Here is a 25,981-nt window from a genome sequence, read left to right on the forward strand (position 1 = left end):
GTGGTGCAGACTGGACGTGCAGCGTGTGCAGAGAGAGGGACGAAAACGGAGAGGGAGGCCAATTGCTGGCGGACAAGAGAGGGGCCTTGGCCTAGCTTTATAAAGGATCGTGTGCGTGTGCCCGTCAAAGGTAGGTACCGGTATACTGCTGCTGCACTTGTCTCTATTCTGTACCTATTTATGCCTTGTCCGCCAAGCCCGTTGGTGCTCTCCCGCCCGCAGGCCCGCCCGCACCACCTCACGTCCATCATTTTCATGTGCTCAACACCGTCACCGCAAAAATGCTCGCATATTACTCTACACGACTGCTCTCTACTCCAATTGAACCCTCGCGCCCGTTTGCAGGCATGACCAGAGATTTCCAACCCGCTGTGCACTGCCGCCGTCCATGCTCATCCCCAATAACATCATACCCTCTGACCACCCACCCATTCGGCCCCAACTCTCTGCGCAATTTGTCCGCCCCAACTCAAGCTCCGTCACCTCGTCATGTCAGACCCGCAAGCCAGAAAACTTATTGCAGAATACAAGCGAATGGAAATGAAGCGCCTCCTGCCCGCGCCTGAAGAAAAGGGATATAAACGCTCATGCACCTATACCGGCGTCCGACGACTTGGCTGGCATGCATAATGGTCGTGTCCGCCAATTGAGCAAACCTCTGTTCGCATCTTTTTAAACCCTGGGTATCCGTCTTCACAACACCGCCCAGTCGGAATCTTGGGGGTGGCTGCCAATTTCGCCCCTCATGTAGTCGATGTTGACCGCGCTGGCCGCGAGTCCGTTCGGCTTGGCCTCGTTGTCCGTCGACATGGTGTTGGAACGAGAAGTGTTGCTAGTGTCCGTCAAGGGCAGCGACTGAACATCGGGCGTCTCTTTGGTCGTAACAGCCTCGGGCTCGGTGTTTGCCGTCTTCTTCTTGCCCTTCTTTCCCTTCTCGACGGTGTTCCAGCCAGAGTCGGCCATGGCCATGCGCATCTGCTCCTCCTCCGAGGGGAGATCACGCGCCCAGCTGGTGCCGGTAGGAGCGGAAGAGTTGGCAGCCTTGGGCTCAAATGTGTCTAGAAGAGGAGCGTCGCCGTTGGAGGTAGTCTCCTTCTTGGCGGTCCAGGCGTTGGAGGCGGGAGCGGCACCGACACCGTTCTTTGCGGGCTCGCCGCGAGCTTCCCTGGCAGTTCTGCGCTGCTGTTCGAGCTGGACGCGACGCGCCGCCTCAGCCTCCTCGCGGATGGCCTTTTCTTGCTCAACCTTCTTCCTGTTCTGACGCTGCTTCTTGCTCTCCTTGGGCTCGGGAGAAGCCTTCTTCTGCGTCTTCTTCTGGACCACAGGGTTGGTGGGCTCAGTGAGGCGCAGGACGGAGGGGCCCGGCGCGGCCTCTTCCAACATGTCGGCAACACCTCCGGCCGCAGCATTGAGCGCGGGCGAGTGAGCAGGAGATCCCTCAGCATCGGCGTCAGCGCCATTGTTGGACGAGCCAGAGGTGAAGCTGCGGTCGACGTCGGCAGCGCGCTGCTTAACCGTCTTGCTGCGGACATTCTTGCGCTCCGGAGGGGCCAGAGAAGTGCCCTTCTTAAGACCAGCAAGCTGGTGGGCCCATTGCTTGTCCTGGTCCTGTTCCTCCTCGACGACCTGCTGAGAGACAATGGTGGGTGTCTTGTTGGCCGCCTCCTGTTCCTTCTTCTTGTTGCTGGCGGTGTCCGGCTTGCGCTTGGGCTTTGGTTCGTCTCGCTTGCGCGTGGTGCGGGCGGGTGTTTCTTGCGAGAACGAGGCAGCGCGGGCGGCACGGGCAGGAGTCTTCCTATTGCTGACGCTGTAATAGTAATACAAGCCCGCAGCGGCCACAAGGGTCAAGGCCCACGAGGTCCAGGGCTCCATGATTGCAGCGGCGAGTTCTACTACGTGTTAGCAAAGTGTGCCTGGGTGCATTGATGCCGAGAAACTGACGTTAGAGATGGGGCCAGACGGCTACCTGGTGAGTGCAAGTTGCAATGGCTGGGTCGAGTCGTCTCGGTTGGGGACGGTGGTGATCAGCGAAGCGGAGGAGCAGCGCGATGTTGCGAGGCCTCGCACCGTGAGGTAGAGACGGTGGTCTGCGCGGGCAGAGGGCTCGAGCCGACGAGGCAGGCGAGCGAGACGGAAGTGGACGTCTGCAACTCAACAGATTGGCAGTTGTGGTGGAGAGGCAGAGTGGCGGCGCGCGAACCGTTGTGGGAGAGGTGATGGATGTGGGTGGTCGAGGTGCAGCGCAGCTCAGGGCGCGGAAGAGATGCAGGGGTGCGTGTGCTCCTGGGGGGCTTGGATCTCCTGACCGCCCCAGCCCAAGCGGCAGAGGAAATAGAAAGAAGAGGGCAGGGAGGTAGGCTACGGGACGGGCAGAGAGACAAGGTCAAGGTTTTTCTGACCGACGAAGGTTGGGGGATAAAAAGAGGATGGAGTACGAGCAGAGCGGCCAAGGCAACGGACGAAGACTCCTTCTGTGGTAGCCAAGGGCACGGCGCCGGCACGGCGATTCAAAGCAACCTATGGACTGCAGGTGGTGAGAGGCCAGAACTGAAAATCAAACAATTAAAATATCGCTGCGCTGCTGCTGCTGCTTCGAAGCGCAGACATGGTTCCAACTTCTGCCACCGTGTCCTGATCGCCGTGGAGCTGGGCTATCAACAGAACCGAGTCCCTCACTCTCACCATCAATAATATCACCACCTCGTCCACCCTCGCCGCCCCCCTCCCTCCCTCTCCATCGCTTCCCTCCGGTTGTTGCGCTGAGCCCGGGGCCCCTTGCTGCTTGCTCGACGTTCCCCGCATCCCGCCATGTCCTCTCTGTCTTGCCTCTCAACTCTTGAAACCCGTCGCTTCGCATCACTGTCGCAACTCCCAGCTCATTGTGCATAGGATTCGACTTGCTGTGCATAGCCTGCAATCTGCCTGGTCGAGGCCTCAAACTCTTTTGCAATGTTCCCTTGGACCAGGGAGCATTCCACAGCTCGGCGCGCCCCCGATCCGGAAATGCACAATGCACCGCACGTGCTTCACGCCAGCCATGCACTTCATGACCGGCTCAACAACCCACGGGCGCCATATCTGACTGGCTACCGGAGCTCGGCTTTCGACCTGCGTGCCTTTTTCTTCTCCTGCCCTTTTCGGTGCAACATGGTCTCTTCCTCGCTGTCTGCCGTGTTCTTGGGGTCTGCAGCAACGGCATACACCTTGACATGCTCTGATTCAAACCTCCTGCCGCTATCAGTCTTGAAGCTGGCGCGAGTGAGGAGCCAGAACCATCGGTCGTCAAAGAAGCGGTATGTTGGGCAGCGCGCCTTGAACTTCATTCGCTTCCTCTGAAGCCGAACATTTTCTCGAAACACGTCGGCTATGATGCAGTCGAAATGCCGTAACACTGCAGAATACAGCTGAGGCTCTAAGCGGTGCTCCTGCACGAGGCCGTCCAGGGTATCAATCAGTGTTTGGCCGATGGTGGTTTGCCGATAGTGCTGCGCGGCGCTCAGATTGGCCATGTCTTCAATGTCCTTGATCGACGGCCAAAGGCAGAAAGGGTGAGTTTGTGTCTCCAGCGAGACAACCGTTTGCTGCTGCGCAAGTCATCATCTTATTCACCTGCATCACCATCGTTGCGGCGTCGGACAAAGAAGCGTCGTTCATGTCTCAGACAATAGCCATGCTGCAGAGGCACATTGGTTGTGTGTTGGGCACGCGATGCCAGGTTACTCAATGCGGAAACAATAGCAGTGGTCGCGCTTAATAGCTGTTATTGTCACCTGCTTCGCTCGCCGCAGTCGCTACAATAGCAGTGGCTGTTCAAACATCTGAACATGTCAGCTTGGCACGACAAACATGAGGTGATACCCAATGCCCACGGATGCCTACATGTGTTGATACTTGATGCCGGGTAATTGTTTCGTTTGCTTGCAGTTTTCGTCCGCACTTCATTTATAATTTGGCTTCTTCCCCACCATAACAACCTTAATCTCACGTCTCGATTTTTTCGTACTAGATCCCCATCATCTTCCTGCTCTGATTGCTCTTCACCCATTCTTGGCTGTCGGAAGAATCACCTCTCACGCCCCTTCACTGGATTCGATGCCATTTTCAGAGACTTGATCAATCATGGACCTCAACGCAATCAACCACGAATACCACAAGATCATGATTGACGCCAATGACAACGCTACGACGATTCGCAACGCAGACGGCGATGTCTCCTCTCCACCTCCTGCGTACACTCAGCAACACCCCCCTTTTGAATCCGGATCCGAAGGTACCCTGGACGACGATGACGACGACGAGGATTATGAAGACCTCTGCAGCAACGTCGAACAAACGCGCTCATCGACACGTTCTCGCTCCCGCTCCCGAGCCCCCGAATCGCATCAAGAAGACGCCAATGCTGGCGAAAAGAGCATACACATCAACAACAAAGTCACGGTCTTCGGCTCTCAAAACATCCTGACCACCGCCCCACTGGACAGCATGCGCTGGACCGCCTCGATCCTTGCCATCCTGAACGGCAACCGCCCGTTGCCTTGTCAAGAGCAGCAGCAACAGCAGCGGGCCGCTGCCGTCCAGGAGGGCCAACCGGCCAACGTCCAGTCCGTCTTCGCGCAGCGCGGCGGCCCTGTCAACATCCTCATCGACTGCAGCGTTCACGTCATTGGAAGCAGGAACATCATTGGGGGAAATCCGGCTGCCGCTGTTTACGGCGCTGCTGTTGCTGGGCGCGGCAACACTGGTGCGCAGACGCAGAATGGAGCTGCTCATGCTGCCGCCGCGGCCAACACTGCAAACAACCACAACCCCAACCGCAATGTTGCGCCTCCAACTCCCCCTAGCGGTACAGAAACCGCCGCTTCACCTACCGGTCGTTCACACCCTCCTTCCAACTCCAACTCCCACCATGCCCACCCCTCAATCTCCCTGCCGCCCGCGCTGCCCCCACGTCAAAGACAGCAACAATCGCCACCGGCAAACAACTCCAAGAAGCGCAAGCACACCAGCGACAATCTCTGCTCGCTCGCTCTTCCACCGCCCATGCCCATGCCCAAGTCCATGCCTATGAGCGGCGGCGGCAGCACCAGCACCAGCAACAGCCGCGCCGTGGGAAACACCCCTGGAACCGTCCCTGGCAGCCAGACAGGCTCTCAAACCGCGCAACTCGTGCCCCTTCCCCCTTCTTCTGCACCTTCTCCTCCCCCCGCGCCCGCGCACCCAAGCGTCGTCGCCGCCATCGCGGCGCAGCTCGCTGACGCGGGCGTGTGCGAAAATGCCCCTGCTGGAGCCGACGTGGCAAACGGCGATGCCGACGGACCGGGCATGCGCGCGAGGAAGCGGGCGCGTCGTGAAGAGGACGGTCACGGTGTGGCTGATTCTGACGACGAGGGAGACGGAGAAGGTGGAGGGGAGAGAGATGATGATTGCGCTTGAGTGTTGCCGTAGTGCCGGCGTCTGTTGAGGATTGCGCATGAGATGGTCGTGTCTGACATGATTTTGTTTATCGATTTTGTCGAGGGAGCATTTGAGCCGGAGTTGAACAGCAAAGACAGAGGCATGGAGGGCCGTGGAGTTTTGGAGTTGGCCGGAGTTGAAAGGCAATGACGGATGTAAGAAATTTTGGAGTTGACCGGAGTGGGGTACGTAGACAAAAAGCCTGTCGATTTGTTGGTGTGAGCTGATTTGGCTTGGTTCCAGTGCTGATTTCACGTTGACATCACATGGCGTGAGGTAGGTTACCCTTGGAATCGACTGAAAGCATGATCACGACATTCCGCCACTCGTCCGTATTCAGTGAGAAACGAGAGGTAGATATTGAAGATTCCCAAGAGATGTGGGTTGGATTTGGGTTTCGTCCCGTTGAGAAGCAACCGGCTTACTGGGCTTTCCGCAGCTGCTCAACCATGAACAGGTTCTCCAGTCTTCCCCGATCTCACGCCTGGCAGTAGCCGCATAGCTGCACTTCCGAGACTCGCATCAAAGTCAAGTATCGCAGCACGCAGCATGTTGAATCGTGTATGGGTCAACATCCCAAAAGTCTCCATTCTTGATGGCCTGCAAAACTTTCTCGACAAGTTTCTTTAATGCTTCAATGACAGCAACGGCCAACACAAGAGCAGGGCATACTGGGATGCGCCGCAAATCTGGCTTTGGCTACTGACTTCCTAACACAAGTGGACTGATGATTTACGTGTGGTGCTCGAATGCACCCTGTGTTCTCAAACTTGGTTATTTAGCAAGGAAAATGAGGTTCAAGTGTACAAGGAGTGATCAAACACCTTGCTACCTAAGGCTTGGACGTTTGAGCTCGCAAAAAGGTGACTCCAGGGAGCATTCAAGCACACCCCGCACCGCCTTGGAGGTCCTCGATCGACCACCAGTCTGTCAGCGCTCAATCGGGGTTTGGCTGTTGGAGACGGGGCGTCTTGGTCATTCGCTTCCTTGGTCCAAGTGTACCAGTGCCCTGCCATGACTCCTGAGACTGCCTTTCGACATGGCTCCGCCGGCCCTCAACTCGCTCAAAAATCAAATCGCAAAGCTGAGGGCACTTGCCAACAAGAAGCGATCGGTCTCTGCTTGCCTGTCTGGCGATTGATGTCTGGTGATTGGACGATCTGAAATCCTGATGCGAGAATGTTCACAGCATTCGAAGCTGACTGGCGCCACAGCGGAGCGGATTTCAAACTCTCACGCCTTCAATTCATATATTCCTGGCGCTCTTGGCGGTTGGCCTTCATCAACAGATATCTGAGAGTCTTTCTGCTTGACAGTACTCGCCAGCCTTCCAGCCATCGCAAGGACGCCATGAACGCATGTTACTACGATTCGTCAGCCCGAACGCGAAGTCTAGCAAGCACCTTAGAAGAACCTTTGCTAGAGATGTCCCAACCTTCTCCGATGAAGCGATGTCCGAAACATATCTTGGCCGCATCTTGTCACCGCTGGTCCGCGGCGTCGAATGAAGTGATCAATTTTAGCGTTGGTTATTGTTTGCAAGCGTCGTTACTTTGGTGAGCCTACTTATGGTTATTGCATTTTGTCGCCTCGTGGCGCCAGTGCAAGAAGTGTGGCTTGAATGCTAAGAATCAGGCACAAGCAATGCCTCGGAGTACTTTTAGGCATTTTCAGTTTTCTTGGTTCTCGGACATGCCGACGACTGCCAAGTGCCAATGATTGCTTCGCTGCTCGTGATGTAGCGAGATGCGTTGAGCGGAACCGCAAATTCTCTGATGATGCAAGGTCACATGTAGAGCAAGCTGAAGCACAGTCGAGCCACACTTGATTTTAGATTCCAGTGCCAGCGTAAGCACAAGTTCCGAGAATCTCGTCATCGAAGCTTGTCACAAAACTCAGGATAGACCCTGTCCACCGCGTCAGGGGAGGGCGTCGCGCCCGCGGAGCAAGGCATTACGTACCCGGCAAAGGCCGGAAAGAAGCGACGACGTTCCGCAGCGCCATCTGAAAGCGAGGGGTCTACGTATTACGTGCAGCTAGATTTGCTCCTTGGTGCCCACGCTAATCCAATTAGGCAGATACGGATCAGACCTCAAGGAGTAGCGGTCGTTGAAGAGTCTTATCACTCTCCCCATTTTCTACTCGGCCAGCTACACAGGACGATTATGGCACCACAGAATCTCGTAGGAAAACTGCAAGCTGAATTGTAGCGGCAGTGAAATAATCACCAAAACGAAACTGAAAGAATGGGCCTATTCGCTATTCCTACCTACTCCTACTTCAAAAGCCTTGCAGAGCATTCCCAGTGTTGTTCTAATGGATTCGCGCGCTAAGATATGGACTTTCCTTATTTCCCACGTATCGGCCGCTTATCACCGGAAAGAGCATTGTACAGGCAGCAGTTCCCCTGTTCCAATCACGTCCGTTAGGTCTGATACGGTCAACTTTACGGGATACATTGCTACGGAACAGGAATAATTAACGGGATGTGTCAGGATGCGTTAATAAGGACAGTCGGTTTTCAGCTTCATATACAAGTATCTTGATCTCAACAAGGTTGCCACGTAGCTAACTATTTCAGGTTCACCCAATCCACTGTTTGTTTACGCGGTTAACTATCAACACCGCAGGATTGCTTTCACTTCGCTCGCTGGCAACCTCCCTCAAAATTGAACGAAAAGGGAAATAGAAGAGAGAGCTGTTGCCATTATCCGCAGAACACATGGAGCAGCAATAGAGCCCGATTAGTGTGCTGCAGTCGTGCGCAGCTAGCTCATACCCAGTTAGCCTAGGAAGGTGCGTGGGTAGCCGGGGAACCCACATCCCATCCCGGCTAAGAGCAGGCGAGTGCTGATCAACTGTTTTGCTTTCGCATCTTTCACTCCTCCCAGTTCCTCCAAACCCGCCCCTCTTACGAGCAGACTCAACTTCCGGCTCCAACAGAAGACAATGTACCCGGTGCGTTCACGTCTTTCGCGCGCGCATTATCCCAAGCCAATCAATCAACCTAATTTGCCTCTTTCGATGAGCCTGAGTCTTGTCAAATCTTTTGAGGATGATTCAGAAGCTCTTTTGGCAGTCATAAGCACGACTTCACGGCATGTATTTCTCTCAGCTTGCGTCTGCCGTCAGGAAGATGGTAGCCGCCCTTTGTGCTCCACTACCCAAAAAGACTCGATGTTGTTACTGCGGTCTTCCGTCGTCTCCGCCCTCAAGCCTCTCTGAGTTTAAGAGGACAGTGGTGATAGACTATTTTTAGGCTTAAGCCGTCGTTGAATTGGATTCCCTCAGTCACTGACGACAAACTGTAAGCTAAAACTTTTTGAGGGAGACTGAGCGTGATGTAGGATTGTTCTTAATTGAAATATCGGCGGCAACTCACCTTTACGTTGAAATCACTCCTCAACTCCACTTCCTACCAATCGAGCTGTACACCAAAATGGCTTTGCCTCAGATCATTTTGACCATTGTTTTTCTTTTAGGCTATGTCGGCGCAGTTCCTATGCCGCGACCTCAAGGTTGTGGATCGAGCAGCATGGCCTGTTGCCTTCGTCGAGGCGCCACGAATCTCCGCTGTGAGGGCCAAAGTGCGGCCGATTACGACAGTCATTCCGGGAACTTCGACCCCTACGACGTATTCAACGGCGCGACGATTCAGAACATTGACTTTCCTGTTGCCATCAACGCGGGCGAGGAGTCCATCTCTCTTGGAAGAATACGCTTTACGTTATATCCAGATACCAACCAGTTCAGAACCACCACGGACCCAGATATCCGCGGTGAGTATTGACTTGTAAACACACGACGCGAACGTCTACGAGAGACACAGAAGCAGACGCTGACCACCACGCTACTCTTAGGTCCAATGGTAGCCGTACAGCAACTTCATGCTCGAGATTCCCGCATCGCAGGCATCCTCATCCGCTGGGGTGTTTTTCGAGCACAGGCTGGAGTGGACGAGAACAATCCCCGCAACTGGTTCATCGTGAGCCCTGTCCGGCGCGGCACGCTTACACAGACTGAGCAAGGCTTCGGAGAAGCACAACTCTATGGGCACGTTACGCACACCAACAATCCCAACCTCTTCTACAACAGCGCCGATATGCCACGGCGGAACATTCATTACCGCATCTTCTTCAGCGCCCTTGCGACCGACATTGACGGGAACATTGTCACTGACGAGCCCTGAACATGACCGTTTAAACTGGATTGCCTGGGTGCGATGGACGGTGGACGCTCTTCAAATTAACAGAGCAAGAAGCGCTGCGGATCTGCGACCATGTACGTACACTAAGTGCGCAACGAGAAATTTGAGCCGGATGACTAAATCTTCGAATCCAATTGCCTGGCCCAAAATGTCTCGACTTGCGAAAATCTCCAAACTACTTGCTGACTTGCAGTACCAACAAGCGTCGAACAAAGTCAATAGCAGATAATTTGCTTATACTTCAACCAACAGTGACCAATCATCTAGTTATCTGCATACGAGTACGAGTCTCGTATAGAAACCATAGGCAGTACACACTTCGATGCTGCTCCTTCCCTGCTCTGCGCAACTCTTCTCGGCAAGTGGGGAAGCGTTCCGAACGTTTGTTCCCAATGCTTCGCGCACGCCTCAACAAGCCACTGCCCCTTTCAGAGTTGCCACAACGCTCTTGAGACCAAGCTTTTTTTGGACTGCATTCTCGGAACTCGCGTCCAATGCAATGGCCGATGATTATATTCAAGATGCTTTTCTTGCTACCCTACAAACAGCTTTGGACAAGCACCCCTGGATTTACCCCTGAAACCCCGTGGAGCACCGAAGATACTCTGCCAGAGAATTTTCCAATTCTTGACAGTCGTCACTAACAACACTCCGAACCACTCGAGCCGCATTTCCTCGGATTTTCGCCCCGAGCTCCGGCACATCAAATCAGAACAAAAGTCGACAATCTGGATGCAGCTTTTGTCAGAGTGAATGAGAACTGTCGATTGAGGCTACTACTACCCCAGCTGAATTACATTTCGATGCCTAAGAGTCTCCTCGTCCCACTCCTGCAACCGAAGGGCCAACTGCCGAAACTCACCATACCGCAGCGTGGTGTTGCTGCCGGCATGCCGAGGCTGCCGAGCCGTGGAGTCCTACAGGTATAAACTCTGCGAAACATAGAACATAAGTCAACACACGGACTCAACCACGCTTCCTACCAGTCAACGGACGCACTGCAGCTTTACTATCATAAGCAAAAACCAACAACGAAAGCCAAAAACTTTTTCTGCTGCCCCCTGACATCATGCTGGGTGCAAGCAGAGCCTGGGCAGGCGCCCGTCGTCTGCCCAAAAGCCTCTTGCGGCTAAGCGCGAGTATGGCACTATTTTAGAGAGAATGCCTGGAAGTTTGAGCGGTCATAGTGCACGGGCGCTCCGCGGATCTCGGAATGTGCGACGTCTGAAAGGGGGAGCCAAGCTGAGTCGCTGGAGTGGATCCAAGAAACTCCAATGCGGAGAGGCGGTCGGTGAACTATGAGACCAGACCTTGTGAGCGACGAGACCTGCAACGGTATCAATGGGTCCAAGCAAATGTACCTATTGTGGACTTTGGTGTTGCTGTGCGTAGCCGGATGGATGATGCGTTCAAACATTTTGGACCAGTACAGGTCATGCAAGCTTTCGGCGCTGGATTTGCAATAGAAAACGATTCTGTCAGCGATGGTGAAAATGTGCTGTCTTTCAAATGGTTTTCGCATTCATCAACTGCCGTCTGCCCAAGGTGTCTTTCTATATAGTACAGCTAGCTAGCTCAACGACCAATGCATGTGAATGCAGAAAGAAAAGGTCCGAGGACGTGTCCTCGATGTGGCCTTTTTGCAGCTCGTTGATGGTCGACGATACGAAGCCATGAAGCCACGCTTTGTGCATGGCTCCGGCCCCTTCGTGGAGGTGATGGTAAATACGCTCTCGTAGCGTGTGCTCACCTCCCAATGGTCGTGTTAGGTCGTCCAGGATTAGGTCCCCCTCTCCTCGCGGATCAAACCGGGTCGATGTTCGGGATCGATGAGATGGCAACGCCAAGGATTGACGCCCAAATGCTGTTGAGGACATAGGTGGAGGTACAATGACATGTGCGCGAGTCGTTGAAGAAGTATTCGCGCGATGCTTTATGATGATTAAGGGGGCTTTCGAGCCCCTGGATGGGGCTTTAAGCGGGTTTGAGAGCGGCCGGGGCTCATCAGCGCTTCATGTACTGGTCTTGGATGTGGAGATTGAGGAAAATTGCCGGCAGGCGCTTGTCGCGCTCGTAGAGATATCCGCAGTTGTGGCAGAGAGTCTGTATTAAGTGGTCAGTTGATGTCTTTTGATAGCGGCGTGGCAAAGGAGGGAGATGTAGAGAGAATGAAGAAACTCACCCTTGATCCGTGTGGTCCATCTCGAACTGCCCAAACCGCTTGGCCAGACAACTTGCAGTGAGTGCAGTGCCAGCTTTGGCGTTCCCTGATTGAAATAAGTTAGCAATCCAAACAGACCTCTCTGTAGACTTTCTGCCACATACCAATCCGTCAATCCACCACCTTGGCCTCCGTAGCCTCCCGTTGTGTCCGGGCTGTCCCGTGCTTGCGGACTCAGACTCCTGAAGCGCCGCTTCTTCTTGCTCCTCTCGCCTCTTCCCATGCGTTCTTCTGCTTGCTCGAGCAGGTAGTATTCGCTTCCTGCTGGTATGCCGCCTTGCATGTTGGAAGTGCTTGAAAACCTCGCCGTTTCTCTCCTCAGCCGCCTGATCTGTCTCTCGCGGTCGCCCTCTCTTTTCTCAATCTCCTCCTTGGAAAGCGTTTCGACCTTCGGCTCCCAATCGTCGCACAGATTCTCTGGATCGTACCTCCACCCGGCCTCGGCGCCCTCTGCCGCGTCGTTGTCGATCTCGCCGTAGCCAACCAATCCTCCATTCTCGCAGGCTTCTTTCTTCAGACGCAACACTGCCTCATGAATTGCGTGCGACATCGCAGAAACCCATTCACCGGAGAGACCCATGTCGGCGCACGTTTGCTTGGCAAACATCTCGGCGTAGCCAGGAGGGTGTAACAGGGACCACTCAAATTTGTCGCTGTAGAGTCGATTCTTGATGTTGATGTTGAGATTCAGAATACAGCGGTATGTGTCGTCGGGATTGTGGACGTCGTCCGCGGGAAGGCGTGTGGCTGTGGCAGAGATGTTGCTGCCATCTGCTCCAGCTGGTATTGGCGTGCTAGCGCCTCCTGTACCGTTCAGGCCAGCTGAAGGAGTCGGCGCAAAGTTGCTGGTCGGGGCGGGTGTGGAAGACTGATCTCTAGAGGCGCCTGGCTGAACAGACAGGGAGGACAAGCCATTGGCAGCAGTGTTGGTGGAATGAAAGAGCGGATGCATTGCGACGCCAGCGTACTCTTCCAGTTGTTGGCGGATTTGGCCTGCAATTTCCTGAATGATCATCATCTTCCTGTCCTGGGCGAAGTCCATGTCGTCCACAAATGTTCGGGCATACATCTCTGGCGTGTAGAGGGTCTCGTGCAGGTTCCATGTGATAGAGTCCTTGAGTCTGTACGATGGCGTCATTTCAGGCTGCTTGTATGCGGGCAGATTCTCGTCAATGCCATATTCGCGCGCATTGTGCGGAGTGGGTAACGGCGGGTCTGGGCGATAGCCTTGGATTGTAAGGTCGATGCGGATGGGAATAAAGTTCTCCGGCAGGAGCGTTTGCGCGTAGAGCTGCTTCTCAGTCCTTGCAATTGTCAGTAGAAAGCCCCACACTGAAAACGATTCGACCTACATGGCGCGTTTTGGCTTTCCCATCCACTCTCTCCAGATGCCTTGAACGTCGACCGGAGCGATTAGCTCTTTGCCCAATTGCGAGGCGTCAGGGCCCTGCTTTGCGACGGGATCCTCTTGTTGTCTCAAGCTTCGTAAGCCAGTCGGGCGCCGCCTGGGTCCTTCACTATCATCAAAATCGTCGTCGTCGTAGCCGTCTTCGGCGTAATTTATGGCAGTGGTTCCGCGCTTGGTGGTGCGCACTGGAGGGAGTTGTTGAGATTGGGCAATCACAGGCTGAAGGAGGGAGTTGGCGTATAGGCGAATGCGCGGAGCGTAGCTTGAGATGAACGCCTGTGGCGGGTTGGTCTTTGCCGTGAGAGAAGACATGGCTGCTCAGTATGCCGCGCGAGCAGCTCCGCTCGCGATCCAACAATGGTGGCAGAAAGAAAGTCGTCAGGTCAGGTTACGGCGGCGTAGGAAATGTCCAGAGGGCAAAGCGGCGAGTTGGATGGATAGGCTGGTGAGCGGCGAGCCAGCAACATGCGGCGGGCGCAGGTAGGCGCGTTGGTGACGGGTATACAAAGATGGCTCTTTGGCGTTGCGCGCGTTCGCGAGTCGACAGAGGCAGGCGCGATCCATGCATCCCGGCCCGACCTTTTCTCCGCCAACGGCCCAAAGCCTCACTGATCCATCAACAATTCAATCCACAAACACCTGGCAGCCCCTTGCCTGCCTGGAATTCACAATTTCATCATTCCCGACTCTGAACCACTGTTATGCATCCGTGCCCGGAGAAGCCAGCGAGCCGCTTCACGACCTACATACAGCACGACCGCTCCCGGCGCTTACAACTACACCAATGAAATCGCGTTGCCAAAGAAGAACAGCGCCTTGTGAAGCACCTCCGCCCCCTGATGCTCCGCCCAACCAAGACAATCTGCAAGCTCTTGTCCAAAGAGCAGCTTGGTGACTGCATATCCCTGGTACTCGCTGCTCATGCGGCTTCTTTAGTTGCAGGGGCACAGCTAGTCCCCGACTGAATGTAACCATATCTCCAGCTCAATCGCCTTTTCTTCCACTTTCGTCAAACGGATGACGATCATCAGCTCGAGAAGTGTCCAAGCGGACGCTGCAGGCATGTTTTCTGAGATCCTCTCTCTGGGGAAATCCACAATTCCACCGGCCCCATGCATCAACTCGTTTGAGCCGCTCATTACTCGACCAATGAATCTTCCAGTGACCTCAGGCGGCCTCTGGGCGCTCCTGTAGCGAGGCAGCACTACCTCCTCATGATCTTCTCATGTTTGCCAGTCATGGTCCCCAGATCGTATCCAAGTGTGGTGTGCTGTCATCTCTACTTGCACCACAGGTGACTATTCAGTACAGGCGCCGTGGACGCATTTGAAACCCCATCGAAACTCGTGTGGGTGATTCCTCATTCGGTGGTAGTGTTCACTCAGTTGCCCCAGTTTTCGCTTCGCTGCATCGGCATACGCGCGCGACACCATCGCCTTGCAGATGGGCGACGACCTTTTAAGAAATTCCAATGTCTTCCGCTTTCCACACTCGACAACTTCCCTTCAGCCGTGGTCACTGTTTTCCTTTCCACCCTCTCTTTTTCCAAAGTTTTGAAGCAGGTCTTCTTTTCAACCAGTACACTCCTTGAAATTCAGAATGGCTCCTCTTGCCTCCACCCTTCTCTTCGCTACAGCCCTCATGACCTCGATGGTCAGGGGGCATATGATCATGACCAACCCAGTCCCATACGGAAAGAGCAGCCTCAACAACAGCCCCCTTTCGAGCACGGGCAGCGACTTTCCCTGCAAGCAGCGCTCCGGTGTTTACGACATCTCGACCATGAACAAGATGGCCGTGGGCGAGGACCAAACCCTCTCCTTTCAAGGCTCTGCTGTTCACGGCGGCGGGAGTTGTCAGCTCTCCGTCTCGCTCGACACGGAGCCTACCAAGAGCTCCACCTTTAAAGTCATCAAGAGCTTCGAAGGAGGATGTCCAGGTGCAGATGGTGGTCCCTCTACTTTCAAGTTCTCCATCCCCAAGGGATTTCCCAACGGCAAGGCCACCTTTGCGTGGACCTGGTTCAACAGGATCGGCAACCGGGAGATGTACATGGTATGTGGTAATCGGATTTCACTGGCGGTACAAATAATAACGATCTCAGAACTGCGCCCCGATTACGGTCACTGGCGGATCGGATAGCAAGGACGAATACAACAAGCTGCCAGACATGTTTGTCGCCAACGTCCCCCAGGGATCCAGCTGCAGTACCAAGGAATCGGGCGATGTCATCTTCCCCAACCCCGGCCAGACGGTCCAGAAGATTGGGTCCGGCCCATTCTACGCAGCGGTTGGCAGTAACTGCCAGAGCTACGGCAAAGCGGGGAGCGGTTCGTCTGACGGCTCCGGCGCCTCTGGCAGCAGCCCTGCCGTCATGGCCCCTGGCGCGTCTTCTGCTGCCGCAACAACCCCGACGAAGTCCACCCTTGCGACCGTGTACACGCAAACAACGCCCGCGGCCAACGCCAACAATACCCCAGTGGTCGTGAACACTCCTGGTGGTGCGGTCAACACTCCCGGTGCCACTCCTGCCGCCTCTACCCCGCTCAGCTCCGGTAGCTCGAGCTGCTCTTCCAACGGCGCCATCGTCTGCAATGGTACCGACAAGTTTGGGATTTGCAACAACGGACAGGTCGCCTGGCAGTCTGTTGCCCCTGAAACAAAGTGCTCCAATGGTAGCATCTCCAAGGTCTAGTCCTGCCCGACTCGGACAACTTGCTTTCGCCCTGTCCGATCCTTGAATCAGTGGTTGCATACTCGACTCGACTTGGACTTGCCATGGTGCCTGACTGGCTCAACTGGGTTCATGATCGCCTTTCCTTCCGTCTCTTACCTTCTCTTCTTTGCACATCGGAATCAGGGCACAGCATATTGGGGTTTGGAATACATGCATTGGGATGGACGGATAGGTCATTTCGGCAGGCGTGGTGGGTCTTTGGGTTACATTTTCGGGCGCTTTACCATCCAACTGGACTTCATTCACTCGCTCGCTCACTTACTCCCTCCTTGGATTATCAAAATCCAACAATCCCGATTGACGGTGAATTCACGCTTCCATCATGCTGAAGTGATCATGTCTACCAATGTTCCCGACGCAGTCAGAGTTCGTCTGACATTTCCCAGCTCCAACATGACGTGCTGCAAAGGCAGTCAAAGAAACTTCAGCACGCACTTGGCATCTTCACGACGACAAAGCACTGCCGTCAAAAGAACTCCATCAAACCCCGCAAATTTAGACTAATCCTACAGCTGCCCAACAAAGAAATGTTCTTGGTGCATCTTCTTTGGCCATCCTGTTCAAATAAAAAAAAGACCTTTTTCCTTTCCGCAGACCCTACAGTAGATGTAACTTGACTTTCTCTTGTTCTTTTGCCCCGGCTCATCGCAATCTTGCAGTTTGGAGCATCATTCGTTCAGACTGTTTTGCAAAATAATTTTTCAACTCGAGACCCATCATCATGGCGCATCGACGACCAAAGAGCCCCAGCCGCATCCCTATGCCCAGGAGCCCCAGCAGCCCGGCAGCTCGCTCGCGGACCCACAAGCTCCTCAAGACCACCATCCTTCCGTCCCACGATGCCAAACCCGAGTCGAAATCGCAGCCAGAGGCGGCGAAGACGGAGGTAGCGCCAGCGCCAGCGCCACAAACGCCGCCAGACATCAACGTGCACCCAGCCGATGAGACGGCGACTGAGACAGGCGTCGGAAATGCCACGACGGCCTCCACACCGCCAGCGCCCCTTGCGACTTTTAATCGCGACTCCTCGCGCGCCTCGTCCGCCTCGCCCGTCCCCAGCATCACGGTCAGCGTGCCCGACAGCCCTGAACAGCCGCAGCCGCCGTCGCCGCCGTCGCGGACATCCAGCGCAAGTTCCAACATCGGCGGCGGATTGCACCCACGGCGGGCGCGCTCCCTCTCCGCCGGCAGCGGCAGCTCGCCGACGACGCGATCGGGAAAGGGACCCGCGGCAATGGACATGCGCGCCATGGCGGTGCTCTGCGGGGTGCCGGAGCACGGCAGGGCGGTCAACACGATCCGCGACCTGAAGAGCGAGATTGAGGAGCTGAACGAGCGGGTGGAGCAGGGGGAGAGGCGCGAGGATGAGTTCGCCGCGCTCGTGCAGAAGGAGAGCGAGGGCCGTCAGGAGTTGGAGGGGCGGCGGGCTGAGGTGCGGAGATTGCGGATGGAGGTCGAACAGGGCCAGAATCGCGAGGTCCAGTTTGCTGCGCTGGTGCTAAAGGAGAAAGAGGGGTGGAAGCATTTCGAGGAGAGCCAGGCTGAAGCCGCAAAACTTCAGGCGCGGTTGGAGCAGACGGTCAAGGAAAAGGAGGAGAGCCATGCCGAAGTGGCGAGACTGCAGGCGCAGGTCGAGCAAATCGGTAGGGAGCGCGACGAGCAGGCTGCCCTGGTTGCAAAGGACAAAGAGGGATCGCAGCACCTCGACAAGAGCCATTCCGAAACGCAAAAACTACAAGAGCACGTCGAGCAAATCAGCCGCGAGCGCGACGAACTCCTCCGCGCAAAGCGCACCGCAGTGCGCGAGCTCGACCGCCTCAAACGCGAGCGGGAGCGCGAGAAAAGAGAATGCAGCGTCGCCGAGCACACCACCCTACACCAACGCCTGCGCGCCTTTGAGCGCGAGCGCGAGGAGGCGGCCAAGGCGCGGACGTGCAGCATGCCGGTCCATCACCAGTTCCTGAAGCAGTACGCAGACAAGGTCAAGGAGATGGACCGCGAGATTTTGGCGCTGACGGCGACGAATAAGAAGTTGGAGGCCAGGGAGGTGTGTACGCTGCCGATCCATGCGATTATTTTGGACGAGTACAAGGACGAGGTCATTAGGATGGATCAAGTGATTCAGGCGAACGAAAAGTTGCTGGAGGAGAAGGATGCCGCTATTGCGGCGGCCAAGGCCTCTGCTCAGGAGGGAAGTAAAGAGATGGAAGATGCAAAAGAGCGGGAGTCGCAAGCCGCAAAGCTCGAAGCATGCGAAGAACGTCTCGAGAACGCAAAAGCCAAATTCAGAAAGGACATCCAGTCAGCCATTGACGAGCTAGCGCGCCAGGAAAAAGACACAGACGCCTGGATTGCGCACATCGCGCAGCGCGACGTCTACACGCGCGAGATCACCGACGACGACCTCGAGCGCCTGCACAAAACGTACCAAGACCGGACGAACGGTCTCCGCGAGCTCAAGAAGACGATCCTGGATCCAAGCGAGCAGCGCGTGGAGCGCGAAGACGAAGAGCAGAAGCGCCGACTGGAAGAGTGTCTCCTGAAACGAGATGAAGCGGTGACGAGGGCGACGGCGGTGATAGAGCGCTTGACGACGGCACTCAAGGAGCGCGACGTGGAGATGACCGCGTTGAAGAAGGGCGCGAAGATTTCGATTGACCAGTCCAAGATTGATCCGGAACGTTTCGACCTCAAGTGGGAGCTCGAAAACAAGTACCATGGGTTGCAGGTTTATGAGGGGCGTTTGAACCAGATTGATCAGAATGAGATGTTGAAGAAGATTGAAGAAGAGATGGGGGAAAGATGAAGGGAAGTGGTGGCGGATTGATGCGTCCGAAGAGAGAGCCGTCGAAGGAATGAAGGCGAGGGGCAAGATATGTGTTGATCTTGCTGAGGGTATTTAATGTCGAGGCGAGAAGAGCAAGGATTAGACTGTGTAGTATTACTTGTCATCTCATACCGTCAATCCTCTATTAACCAACCTGAGATTGGAACCAACATCTGTACACAACATTATCATTACCGCGCAAACAACTTAACCTGTGCCCACGCTCTCTCATGCCAAACATCCCAACTCCCCGCCTTTTCCAATCCCCGGCGGTTTTTAATTGCGTCATCCACTTTTTGCCATTTGGCCTTTTCCATGTGTCCTATCTCCTCAGTCGTAGGCACCTCGGCTTGCATCTCGACCAGAGCGTTCTTAGCGGCTTCGAGGTCGATTTCGACCGTCTCAAGCTCTTTCTCAGCGTCACCGTCGACTTTCTTCACCGCCTCGACGATTTGATCGAGCGTCAGTTTCGCCGGATTGACGTCGCGCGTAAGGGCCCAAGTCTCTTTGATTAGAGTATGGACGTGCCCGACCTGCTTAGGCACGTTCCTTATCGCTGTGCCAAAGGCTTTGACGTCCTTTGTGACGCGCGCCTCTACTTTTTTAGCAAGATATTCGAAGAAGCGCGAAGGCTCTTGCGTGGACTCTTCCCCTGCTTCTTCATTTTTGCTTGGTTCTGGCGGCGGCGGCATCGCGCGTACCGTGGCGTAAGAATCAGCACCGGAGTCTAAGAACATGACGGCAAGTTCAGTGAGACGGTAGCGACGGTCTCGGTCTGCGAGGAGCTTAGATCGCTTGGCTTGGAGTTCTTTGGCTTTGGCTTGCAGCTTTTTAACCTTGGCATGACGCTCTTCCTCAGTTAAGGATCTGTTCTCATTTTGGGTTGTGCTCGCTGCTTGGGTTGTGTCTGCTGTCGATGGTCTGCTGTTTGTCGTTGAAGTTTTCTTTGGCGGTGCCTTGGGTTTGGGCATTTCAGAGGCCATGGCTTTGAGGAGTGCGTGCCAGGCTGTGTTGCCACCGGGCGCTTCGGATGACTCCTCGTAGTCTGGGTCTGCGCCATATTCCAAGAGAATCTTTGCCATTTTTTCAGATATGGGGGCAGGACTGCCTTTGCTGTGTTGGCTTCGTGCGATCAGAGTCAACGGGAGAATACGTCCGCCAACCATTTTGCGGACAGGATCGGTCACTTGCTCTTCCAGGTCCGGGTTTTTGCCTTTCTTTTTCAATCGCTTCCTCTCTTTCGCCGCCTTCTTCTCCTTTTCTCTCTTCTCAATCTTCTTCTGCTTCCACGTCTTCTCCTTTGGATCATTTTGTTGCCTTTTCTCGGCTACATGGCTTGCGTTGCCGTTGGCGTTGATGGTTCCGTTACCAGTTGGTTGATCCTTAAACTTGTTCAGATGGTGCTTGACGACAGAGAAAAGATTGTGCTGTAGCGCAAAATCAAAGAGGGACGATGGTGGCTGGTAGTTGTCAATGTTGCAGACGTTTGTCCAATGCGGGTCTATCGTAGAATAGGAGTTGGAATGACCTTGAACTTTTACGGACCAGAGACGCACTTCGTTGTCGTGGCTAGTCTTGGAGGACCCGTCATGGGATGGCTGATGCTCATCGAGAAGCTTCATCGCATCTTGATCCAAAGCACGGATGATCTTCTCATTAATGTTGTTTTCGTGCCCAGTTTCGCCGGAGGTTTGCTCGATCTTGAATGAATACTCCAGGCAAGCTGTCGCCAGTGAACGAAACGAAGTGAAGAAGGTAGTCTGCTTCGGGTCCAATGTTTTGATACACCGGAAGTAAGCCAGGCAGAGCTCTGTACAAAGTGTCCTGTCCTTTTCTTCGAACCCCAAGCTTTTTTTTACATGTTCCCACAGCTGGGGTTTCCATTCTTTTGCCGTCTCGTGATAGCGTACTTCGGCCAATGCACCCTTGTCAGCGAAATCCGGTGCTTCCAAAAGGCCTCCAGAACGATAGAACAGAAAGCGGTTCATCTTATCGGCCCTCTCGTCGATTTCGCTGTTTGTGGCATTTCGGATGCCTGGTTCAATGTCCTGGTTGTCAAGCTCCTCCACAAAGGACAAGACAATCAAAGACAGAGGCTTCTTGGTGCGCTCGGCTTGCTGAATTAGACCAAAAAGCCTGGCGGTCGACGGTCCAGGTTCAGGTCGATCCTCGCGATCCTCGCGATTCAGTAGGTCCTGGAATATCATATCGGATGTTGGAGGAATCTGTTCATGCAAGTCTGCGATGTTTTCCCTCTGGACGAGCTCTCCGAAGTACCACGCTGTGGCGAGGCGAGCGTAAAGAAAAGATCCCTCAGCCGCATCGACAATGCGGCGTATGATTTCGTGGGATCTTTCCGCGCGGTTGCTGCGGAGTCGGTAAAACCGTCGACTGTTGTCCAGCTCGTTCGAAACGTTGTGCCAGATGTCCACTTTGGTCAAAATCTCCATGCGAGCCGACGGTGTTAACATCTGTCCAGGAAGCAATCGATAGGAGCCTGAAATGCAGAATTTCATCCACTGCCCTGCATCTGTGTGTTGCTCGAGAAACTCAAACAGCGCTTGGGAGGAGTCGTCGTCCATGTGCTCAACCCCATCGATCATGAACAGGAACTTTCCGTGCTCTCCAGGGTGTTCGTGCTCTCCAGACCACAGCAGACGAAATGCAGACTTGAAGATGACGACTAGCTCCGATTCGGGTAGACGTCTGTTTGGCAGGCCACCGAGCAGGTTAGAGAAAAGATTTCGCCCGTCCAAAGCTCGGTAGAGCATTTCTTCGAGGAGGTCCCGAAAACTCGTGTGTTTCCGCAGAAAGAAGGCAACCTTGACCAGTCGGGAGCCATCGGCCCACATCCGTACATGATTTTGAATAGCCTTGTCGTCATGGAGGAATCTCATCAAGGTCGATTTTCCAGAACTTGGTTGTCCTGCAACCCAGTAGACTAACTGGCCATCGTCTTGAAGCCACTCTGTAAATGGTTGCCAATGGTCATTGGGTCCAGCCCGTTCGGAAAGCTGCTCCTCGAGTAATTTTGTCTGGTCATCGCGGCTGAGATTGATCCTCTCGCACGTCGCATTGTGCTCGGTCGAGATCTCCTCACGGCGGTCTTCGATGGAGCAAACAGGCTTATTCGAAGACAAGGCCATATGGACACTGCACGCCGCTGGTCAACAATCGGACGTGACAATATAAGACAAGCTTTTGGGAACAAGATGATGCCAGTCGAGCTGGGATAGACACCTTTACCAGCCAGATAAGTTTTTTGCTGAGGCTGACAATGTGCGTAACCGACTGTGCTTCCAGGGGGCCAAGTTGGCGCTCGAGAGCACAACAGCGCCGAATCTTTCTCAAAGTGGAGCCTTGGGTCCATGTTGATATGATCAGCAACCGCGGTGAGCTGGCTGCTGTCGATTGTCATCCACTCAACGTGGAAACGGGTCGGCGACAAGGCGCATGCATTGCACGAGGCAAGAAGCCATAAGAGACGGGCTGAAGAAGAGCACGAGATGTAAATTCAGAGACACTCCAAAGCGGGCGCCGCAGCGCGTGAACCCTCGGACGGGCACAGGGGATAGGTCGCCTCTGGCGCTTGCGTATGCACCCTGCAGGAGCCATCACTAAGCAGGGCAAAGTCATGTCGAGGCTGAAATCTAGCCTTGTTGATGTTCGAGATATGGCCCCACGAAAAGGGTGGAGATGTGAAGATGGGCTCTTGAGCAGTTTACGATGAACCGAATGAGAGGGCTAGTCACGTCGCGGCGGTGCGTTGTTGTTGAAAGCCAGTGGAATAGGGCCGTGCGGGTGCGGTCCCGAGCTGTGGATGTAGAGGTGCCTCAGGCAACAAGCTAAATGCCGCAGTTCCCGATGTTGGACCGTGGCTCGCGCCGACCCCGAAGAACGAACCGAAGATTGAGGGGAAAGGGTCCGCTTGCGCCAGCCCTGGCTGGAGCGAGCGTCTGACTTGGTCAACCACAACCACCACCACGGCCGCATCGACGATCAATTGAAGCTGTGTATAGACGCCCGGTGTTCGACACCTTCCACGTCCCATCTGGCGGAGCGGAAAGTCGAGTACCTGGCTGAGCAGCGGCCGCCCCCGGGCGAGATCGGAACTACGACGCAGCAGGCCGCATCTCAACGGATCGTCCCATGGCCTTGACCATCACGTTGGTGGTAGACTGGTGGTGAGACGTCCCGTTGGAGCTCTGGTCAAGCGGAGGATTCTCACATGGCCTTTCGCCACTGCTGCTGGCCTCAGCACACTGTCTTCTCCCGCTACTTTAGATCCGTCGTGAGACGGTGCTCAAGGTCGAGCTCCGCTAGGTAGCACACGCCAAGAGCCCCGCGATGGTCCTCCCCGGCATCCAATCATACACGTGCAGGCTTGGAGAGACGAAGCTTGCTCACAGCTCAGCGCCATTCCCCTGTAGGAAGCTACAATGGCAGCAGTTGCAAGGTGATGGCCTGAGAGAGTTTAGATGCAGGGCCTGGATAGCACAGAGTCAGTTTAAGCTTGTCGACACCCCACGCCCATGTCAGATGGATAGAGTAGGAATTGACTCGACCAAGGCTGAGCAGTTGAGCATGAAGACTTTTGTGGATTGGGCTGGAGTCCTGAATTCAACAACAAATGGGAAGACGATGGACTCGTCGGAGGGAGGGGTATGGCGGTTGGTTAGCCGCATGCTGGTACTGCAGCGTCTGCGGGCGGGCGACTAGCGAGCAATGACAGGTCATCGATGAGGCCCAACCGACAGCGCCCCGATGGTTCCTGAAGCACTAATCGTGGACTCGGGGAAAGGCGGCGCAGCACTTGATGAGCGTGGTCGAAACATGGTGCATGCCCTGGCAAACGTCGACCACGGGGCGGGCGAAATTGGTTGTCGTCGACGAAGCACACACCAACGTCGCTTACGTCAAAGGCCGGGGACTGCACCGCACGCACGCACTCTGTGTCGAAGAAGCCCAAGTTAGAAGTCGAGGGCGCCAGCACAGAGACGTCGAGGTGAGTGGTGGCTGGGAGAGCACAGCTTCTGGAACCGCGAGGGCGGGAGGAAACAAGGCCGTCCTGGAAAGCCAAAGGAGCGGTGGGATGGGGGGCTGAGCCGGCGCGCGCAAAGTGATTGGCTGCATAACCAGCAGTCCCCACCACTCTGCCAGCCTGCAAGACGCCGAAAGAGTCGAAAGAAAGACGTTTCCACGAGGCGAGGGCTGCGGTACGGACAATTGCGTGCAGCAGCAGCAGCAGCAGCAGGACTGCGTAGCGGGTGAGTGGCAAAGCAAGCAACCTGAACGAGGCGAAGAAGTGGATATGGTGAGAGACAGGCGGGTGTGTCCGGTCCGGGGGTATGCCCTGCACTGGTAGTGGTGGGTGGTCTTGCTCTGGTCGCTGGCCGCCGGCCGCACGTTCCTACAAGGTGGCAATTTGAGCCATGCCGAATCCTGATTAGCGCCGTCCCAAGCCCATTTCGCAACCTACTAATCGTCCCCCTCTCCGGCCCTCCCTCCCACACACACACACACACCACACACACTACCGCTGCGCTCCATCTTACCGTCCACCTGCTCGTACTTCAAACAACCACACCGCAACAAAATCCATCCGCTCTGCATCCTCGCCCTTCGACAGCGACCCTCGACTCTGCTTCCACTGCGACCGCTGCCGAGCCTTGCTTCGTTTCATCCCTTTGTTTGACCTTTGTTGTGGCTCTTCGCATCGGGTGACCGTACCAGTAACCTCCGAGCCGCCAACCCAAGTCTCACCACTCCTTCGATATACTATTGCTCTGGAGCCTCGCAATTTTCATCGCTTCGAGCCCCACTTGCCGCCCACAACGACATCATGTCGAGTTCAAACTTCTATTACGGCGCTCCGCAGCATGCCGCCGCCCACATGAACCACCCTCAACACCACCACCCCAACGGCCGTCCGAGGAGGGCGCCTAGGTCTGCCGCTGCGCACAACCATAAGCAGTTCAGAGCCGCTCGTCCTCCCAAAGAGGCCGTCGAGGCCCCAGGCATCTCTGCCTTCCGCCGCGACTTCGAGGCCGCCCGCTCCTTTGACCTCGAGGATGACGAACTCTTTTGCCCCTTCCACCTTCTTACTGACGACGACGTAAGTAGCGACAATGAAAACCTCGGCCCGCATCGATGGATTTGATGATTGACTCGAGCGTCCTCAACAGTTGCAATCCATTCACTCTTCCGGATCGGACCGATCCTCGCTTTCGAGCGGCTCGCCGGAATCCTCTCCTCTCCAACAGCAGCTCCAGCCCACGCCGAGCTTCGTCTTGCCCGCCGCCGCCAACACCTTTACGCCGGCGAGCTTCTCCCACCAGACCCAAGCGACGAAGCTGCACGCACCTCTGGCCCAGCGCACACGCAATGCGATTCCCATTGTGGACCCGACCACCCGCAACGTCGCCAGCCCGCCACCTTCCGTGTCGCCGGCACGGCAGATGCAGCAGCAATTCATGCCCCGTCGCTGGTAGATTTGCTAGCTAACGCGATGCTTGCTGTGGTCTGTTCAATCGCATTGTGGCGCGCTGCGTCGTTGGGCTGGGCTCTGTTCGCTTCTCCTCCTTCGAATCTCTACACTCCACTTTCGACTTCTCCCCCAGGATACCTTCTCCTCCTCGGTTTTTCTGTACAAAGACCCACGAACCTTTACCCTTGGGATACCCCATTCCATCCTCCCGGACGACGGCGTTACAATGTGACGAACTACAAAACATTGCATTCTAATTTTCATCGAATAGACCAGCAGCTGGCTTTGCACGTTGGCTCGGCTCTTTACGGCATTCACGGACGGCTTTTGTTGCTCTCTCACACGGGTGTTTTTCGGCTTTTTGACAAGAAAACCACAAAAAGAGGTGTTCTCGGTTGGGTTGGAAGCGCCTGGACAGTCTTTGGTCTCGGAATCAGGCGCTGGAATTCTTTTGTCGGCGGGCTCGCATCAACGCCCCACGTAGGGTGAGTTGGGTTTGGCGGTTGTATTGGTGTTGTCTGAATGGGTCCGGATTCTGCTGGTATACCACGGCGAAAGTGTTTCTCATGCACAAGATATAGCGGTGGTAACGGTTGGGCTTCTCTCTGTTTCGACATGTTGTTGGCGGAGATATAGCGCA

General features: G+C 55.2%; 9 protein-coding genes across 9 annotated transcripts; 5 read left to right on the forward strand and 4 right to left on the reverse strand.

The window, feature by feature from the left end:
- Nucleotides 1-629: 629 nt before the first annotated feature.
- On the reverse strand, nucleotides 630-2,046 carry BKA78DRAFT_113339 (uncharacterized protein). The gene has a single exon (XM_066882296.1). It carries the CDS (start codon nucleotides 1,870-1,872, stop codon nucleotides 694-696), a length of 1,179 nt encoding a protein of 392 aa, XP_066745213.1. The 5' UTR covers nucleotides 1,873-2,046; the 3' UTR covers nucleotides 630-693.
- Nucleotides 2,047-3,233: 1,187 nt separating this feature from the next.
- On the reverse strand, nucleotides 3,234-3,482 carry BKA78DRAFT_232954 (uncharacterized protein; the record flags this gene model as incomplete). Its single annotated transcript, XM_066883808.1, has 1 exon — nucleotides 3,234-3,482. A coding segment is annotated over one exon (249 nt), but the record flags the coding sequence as incomplete, so codon positions are not given.
- A 224-nt stretch (nucleotides 3,483-3,706) lies between these two features.
- Nucleotides 3,707-5,777, forward strand: BKA78DRAFT_113336 (uncharacterized protein). Its single transcript, XM_066882295.1, has one exon. It carries the CDS (start codon nucleotides 4,120-4,122, stop codon nucleotides 5,431-5,433), a length of 1,314 nt encoding a protein of 437 aa, XP_066745215.1. The 5' UTR covers nucleotides 3,707-4,119; the 3' UTR covers nucleotides 5,434-5,777.
- Nucleotides 5,778-8,589: 2,812 nt separating this feature from the next.
- BKA78DRAFT_368186 (uncharacterized protein) lies at nucleotides 8,590-9,822 on the forward strand. The gene is made up of 2 exons (XM_066892628.1): nucleotides 8,590-9,233; nucleotides 9,315-9,822. The coding sequence occupies exons 1-2, from the start codon at nucleotides 8,894-8,896 to the stop codon at nucleotides 9,641-9,643; spliced, it is 669 nt and encodes a 222-aa protein (XP_066745216.1). The 5' UTR covers nucleotides 8,590-8,893; the 3' UTR covers nucleotides 9,644-9,822.
- Nucleotides 9,823-11,665: 1,843 nt separating this feature from the next.
- BKA78DRAFT_250299 (uncharacterized protein) lies at nucleotides 11,666-13,602 on the reverse strand (the record flags this gene model as incomplete). The annotated part of the gene is made up of 4 exons (XM_066884553.1): nucleotides 11,666-11,764; nucleotides 11,844-11,928; nucleotides 11,987-13,186; nucleotides 13,235-13,602. The coding sequence occupies 4 exons, from the start codon at nucleotides 13,600-13,602 to the stop codon at nucleotides 11,666-11,668; spliced, it is 1,752 nt and encodes a 583-aa protein (XP_066745217.1).
- Nucleotides 13,603-14,940: 1,338 nt separating this feature from the next.
- Nucleotides 14,941-15,985, forward strand: BKA78DRAFT_250132 (uncharacterized protein; the record flags this gene model as incomplete). The annotated part of the gene is made up of 2 exons (XM_066884538.1): nucleotides 14,941-15,345; nucleotides 15,395-15,985. The coding sequence occupies 2 exons, from the start codon at nucleotides 14,941-14,943 to the stop codon at nucleotides 15,983-15,985; spliced, it is 996 nt and encodes a 331-aa protein (XP_066745218.1).
- Nucleotides 15,986-16,396: 411 nt separating this feature from the next.
- Nucleotides 16,397-18,958, forward strand: BKA78DRAFT_113452 (uncharacterized protein). The gene has a single exon (XM_066882298.1). The coding sequence runs from the start codon at nucleotides 16,749-16,751 to the stop codon at nucleotides 18,831-18,833; it is 2,085 nt and encodes a 694-aa protein (XP_066745219.1). The 5' UTR covers nucleotides 16,397-16,748; the 3' UTR covers nucleotides 18,834-18,958.
- Nucleotides 18,959-19,045: 87 nt separating this feature from the next.
- Nucleotides 19,046-22,337, reverse strand: BKA78DRAFT_378809 (uncharacterized protein; the record flags this gene model as incomplete). Its single annotated transcript, XM_066892920.1, has 2 exons — nucleotides 22,064-22,337; nucleotides 19,046-22,007 (listed from the first exon to the last, which is right to left on the reverse strand). The coding sequence occupies exons 1-2, from the start codon at nucleotides 22,270-22,272 to the stop codon at nucleotides 19,046-19,048; spliced, it is 3,171 nt and encodes a 1,056-aa protein (XP_066745220.1). The 5' UTR covers nucleotides 22,273-22,337.
- Nucleotides 22,338-24,377: 2,040 nt separating this feature from the next.
- On the forward strand, nucleotides 24,378-25,063 carry BKA78DRAFT_311106 (uncharacterized protein). Its single transcript, XM_066888180.1, has one exon. The coding sequence runs from the start codon at nucleotides 24,697-24,699 to the stop codon at nucleotides 25,012-25,014; it is 318 nt and encodes a 105-aa protein (XP_066745221.1). The 5' UTR covers nucleotides 24,378-24,696; the 3' UTR covers nucleotides 25,015-25,063.
- The last annotated feature ends 918 nt before the right edge of the window (nucleotides 25,064-25,981 follow it).

This window comes from Phyllosticta capitalensis (assembly GCF_038381095.1).
Source record: "Phyllosticta capitalensis strain CBS 128856 chromosome Unknown BKA78scaffold_4, whole genome shotgun sequence".
NCBI classification, from domain to species: domain Eukaryota; kingdom Fungi; phylum Ascomycota; class Dothideomycetes; order Botryosphaeriales; family Phyllostictaceae; genus Phyllosticta; species Phyllosticta capitalensis.

What these genes read in the sequence shown, in the direction of transcription:
- BKA78DRAFT_113339 (XM_066882296.1), bottom strand. Translation starts at nt 1,872, where the DNA reads ATGGAGCCCTGGACCTCGTGGGCCTTGACCCTTGTGGCCGCTGCGGGC.
- BKA78DRAFT_113336 (XM_066882295.1), top strand. Translation starts at nt 4,120, where the DNA reads ATGGACCTCAACGCAATCAACCACGAATACCACAAGATCATGATTGAC.
- BKA78DRAFT_368186 (XM_066892628.1), top strand. Translation starts at nt 8,894, where the DNA reads ATGGCTTTGCCTCAGATCATTTTGACCATTGTTTTTCTTTTAGGCTAT. An exon ending in CACGGACCCAGATATCCGCG is followed by an intron (nt 9,234 to 9,314) that starts GTGAGTATTGAC and finishes CGCTACTCTTAG; the next exon opens with GTCCAATGGTAGCCGTACAG.
- BKA78DRAFT_113452 (XM_066882298.1), top strand. Translation starts at nt 16,749, where the DNA reads ATGGCGCATCGACGACCAAAGAGCCCCAGCCGCATCCCTATGCCCAGG.
- BKA78DRAFT_311106 (XM_066888180.1), top strand. Translation starts at nt 24,697, where the DNA reads ATGTCGAGTTCAAACTTCTATTACGGCGCTCCGCAGCATGCCGCCGCC.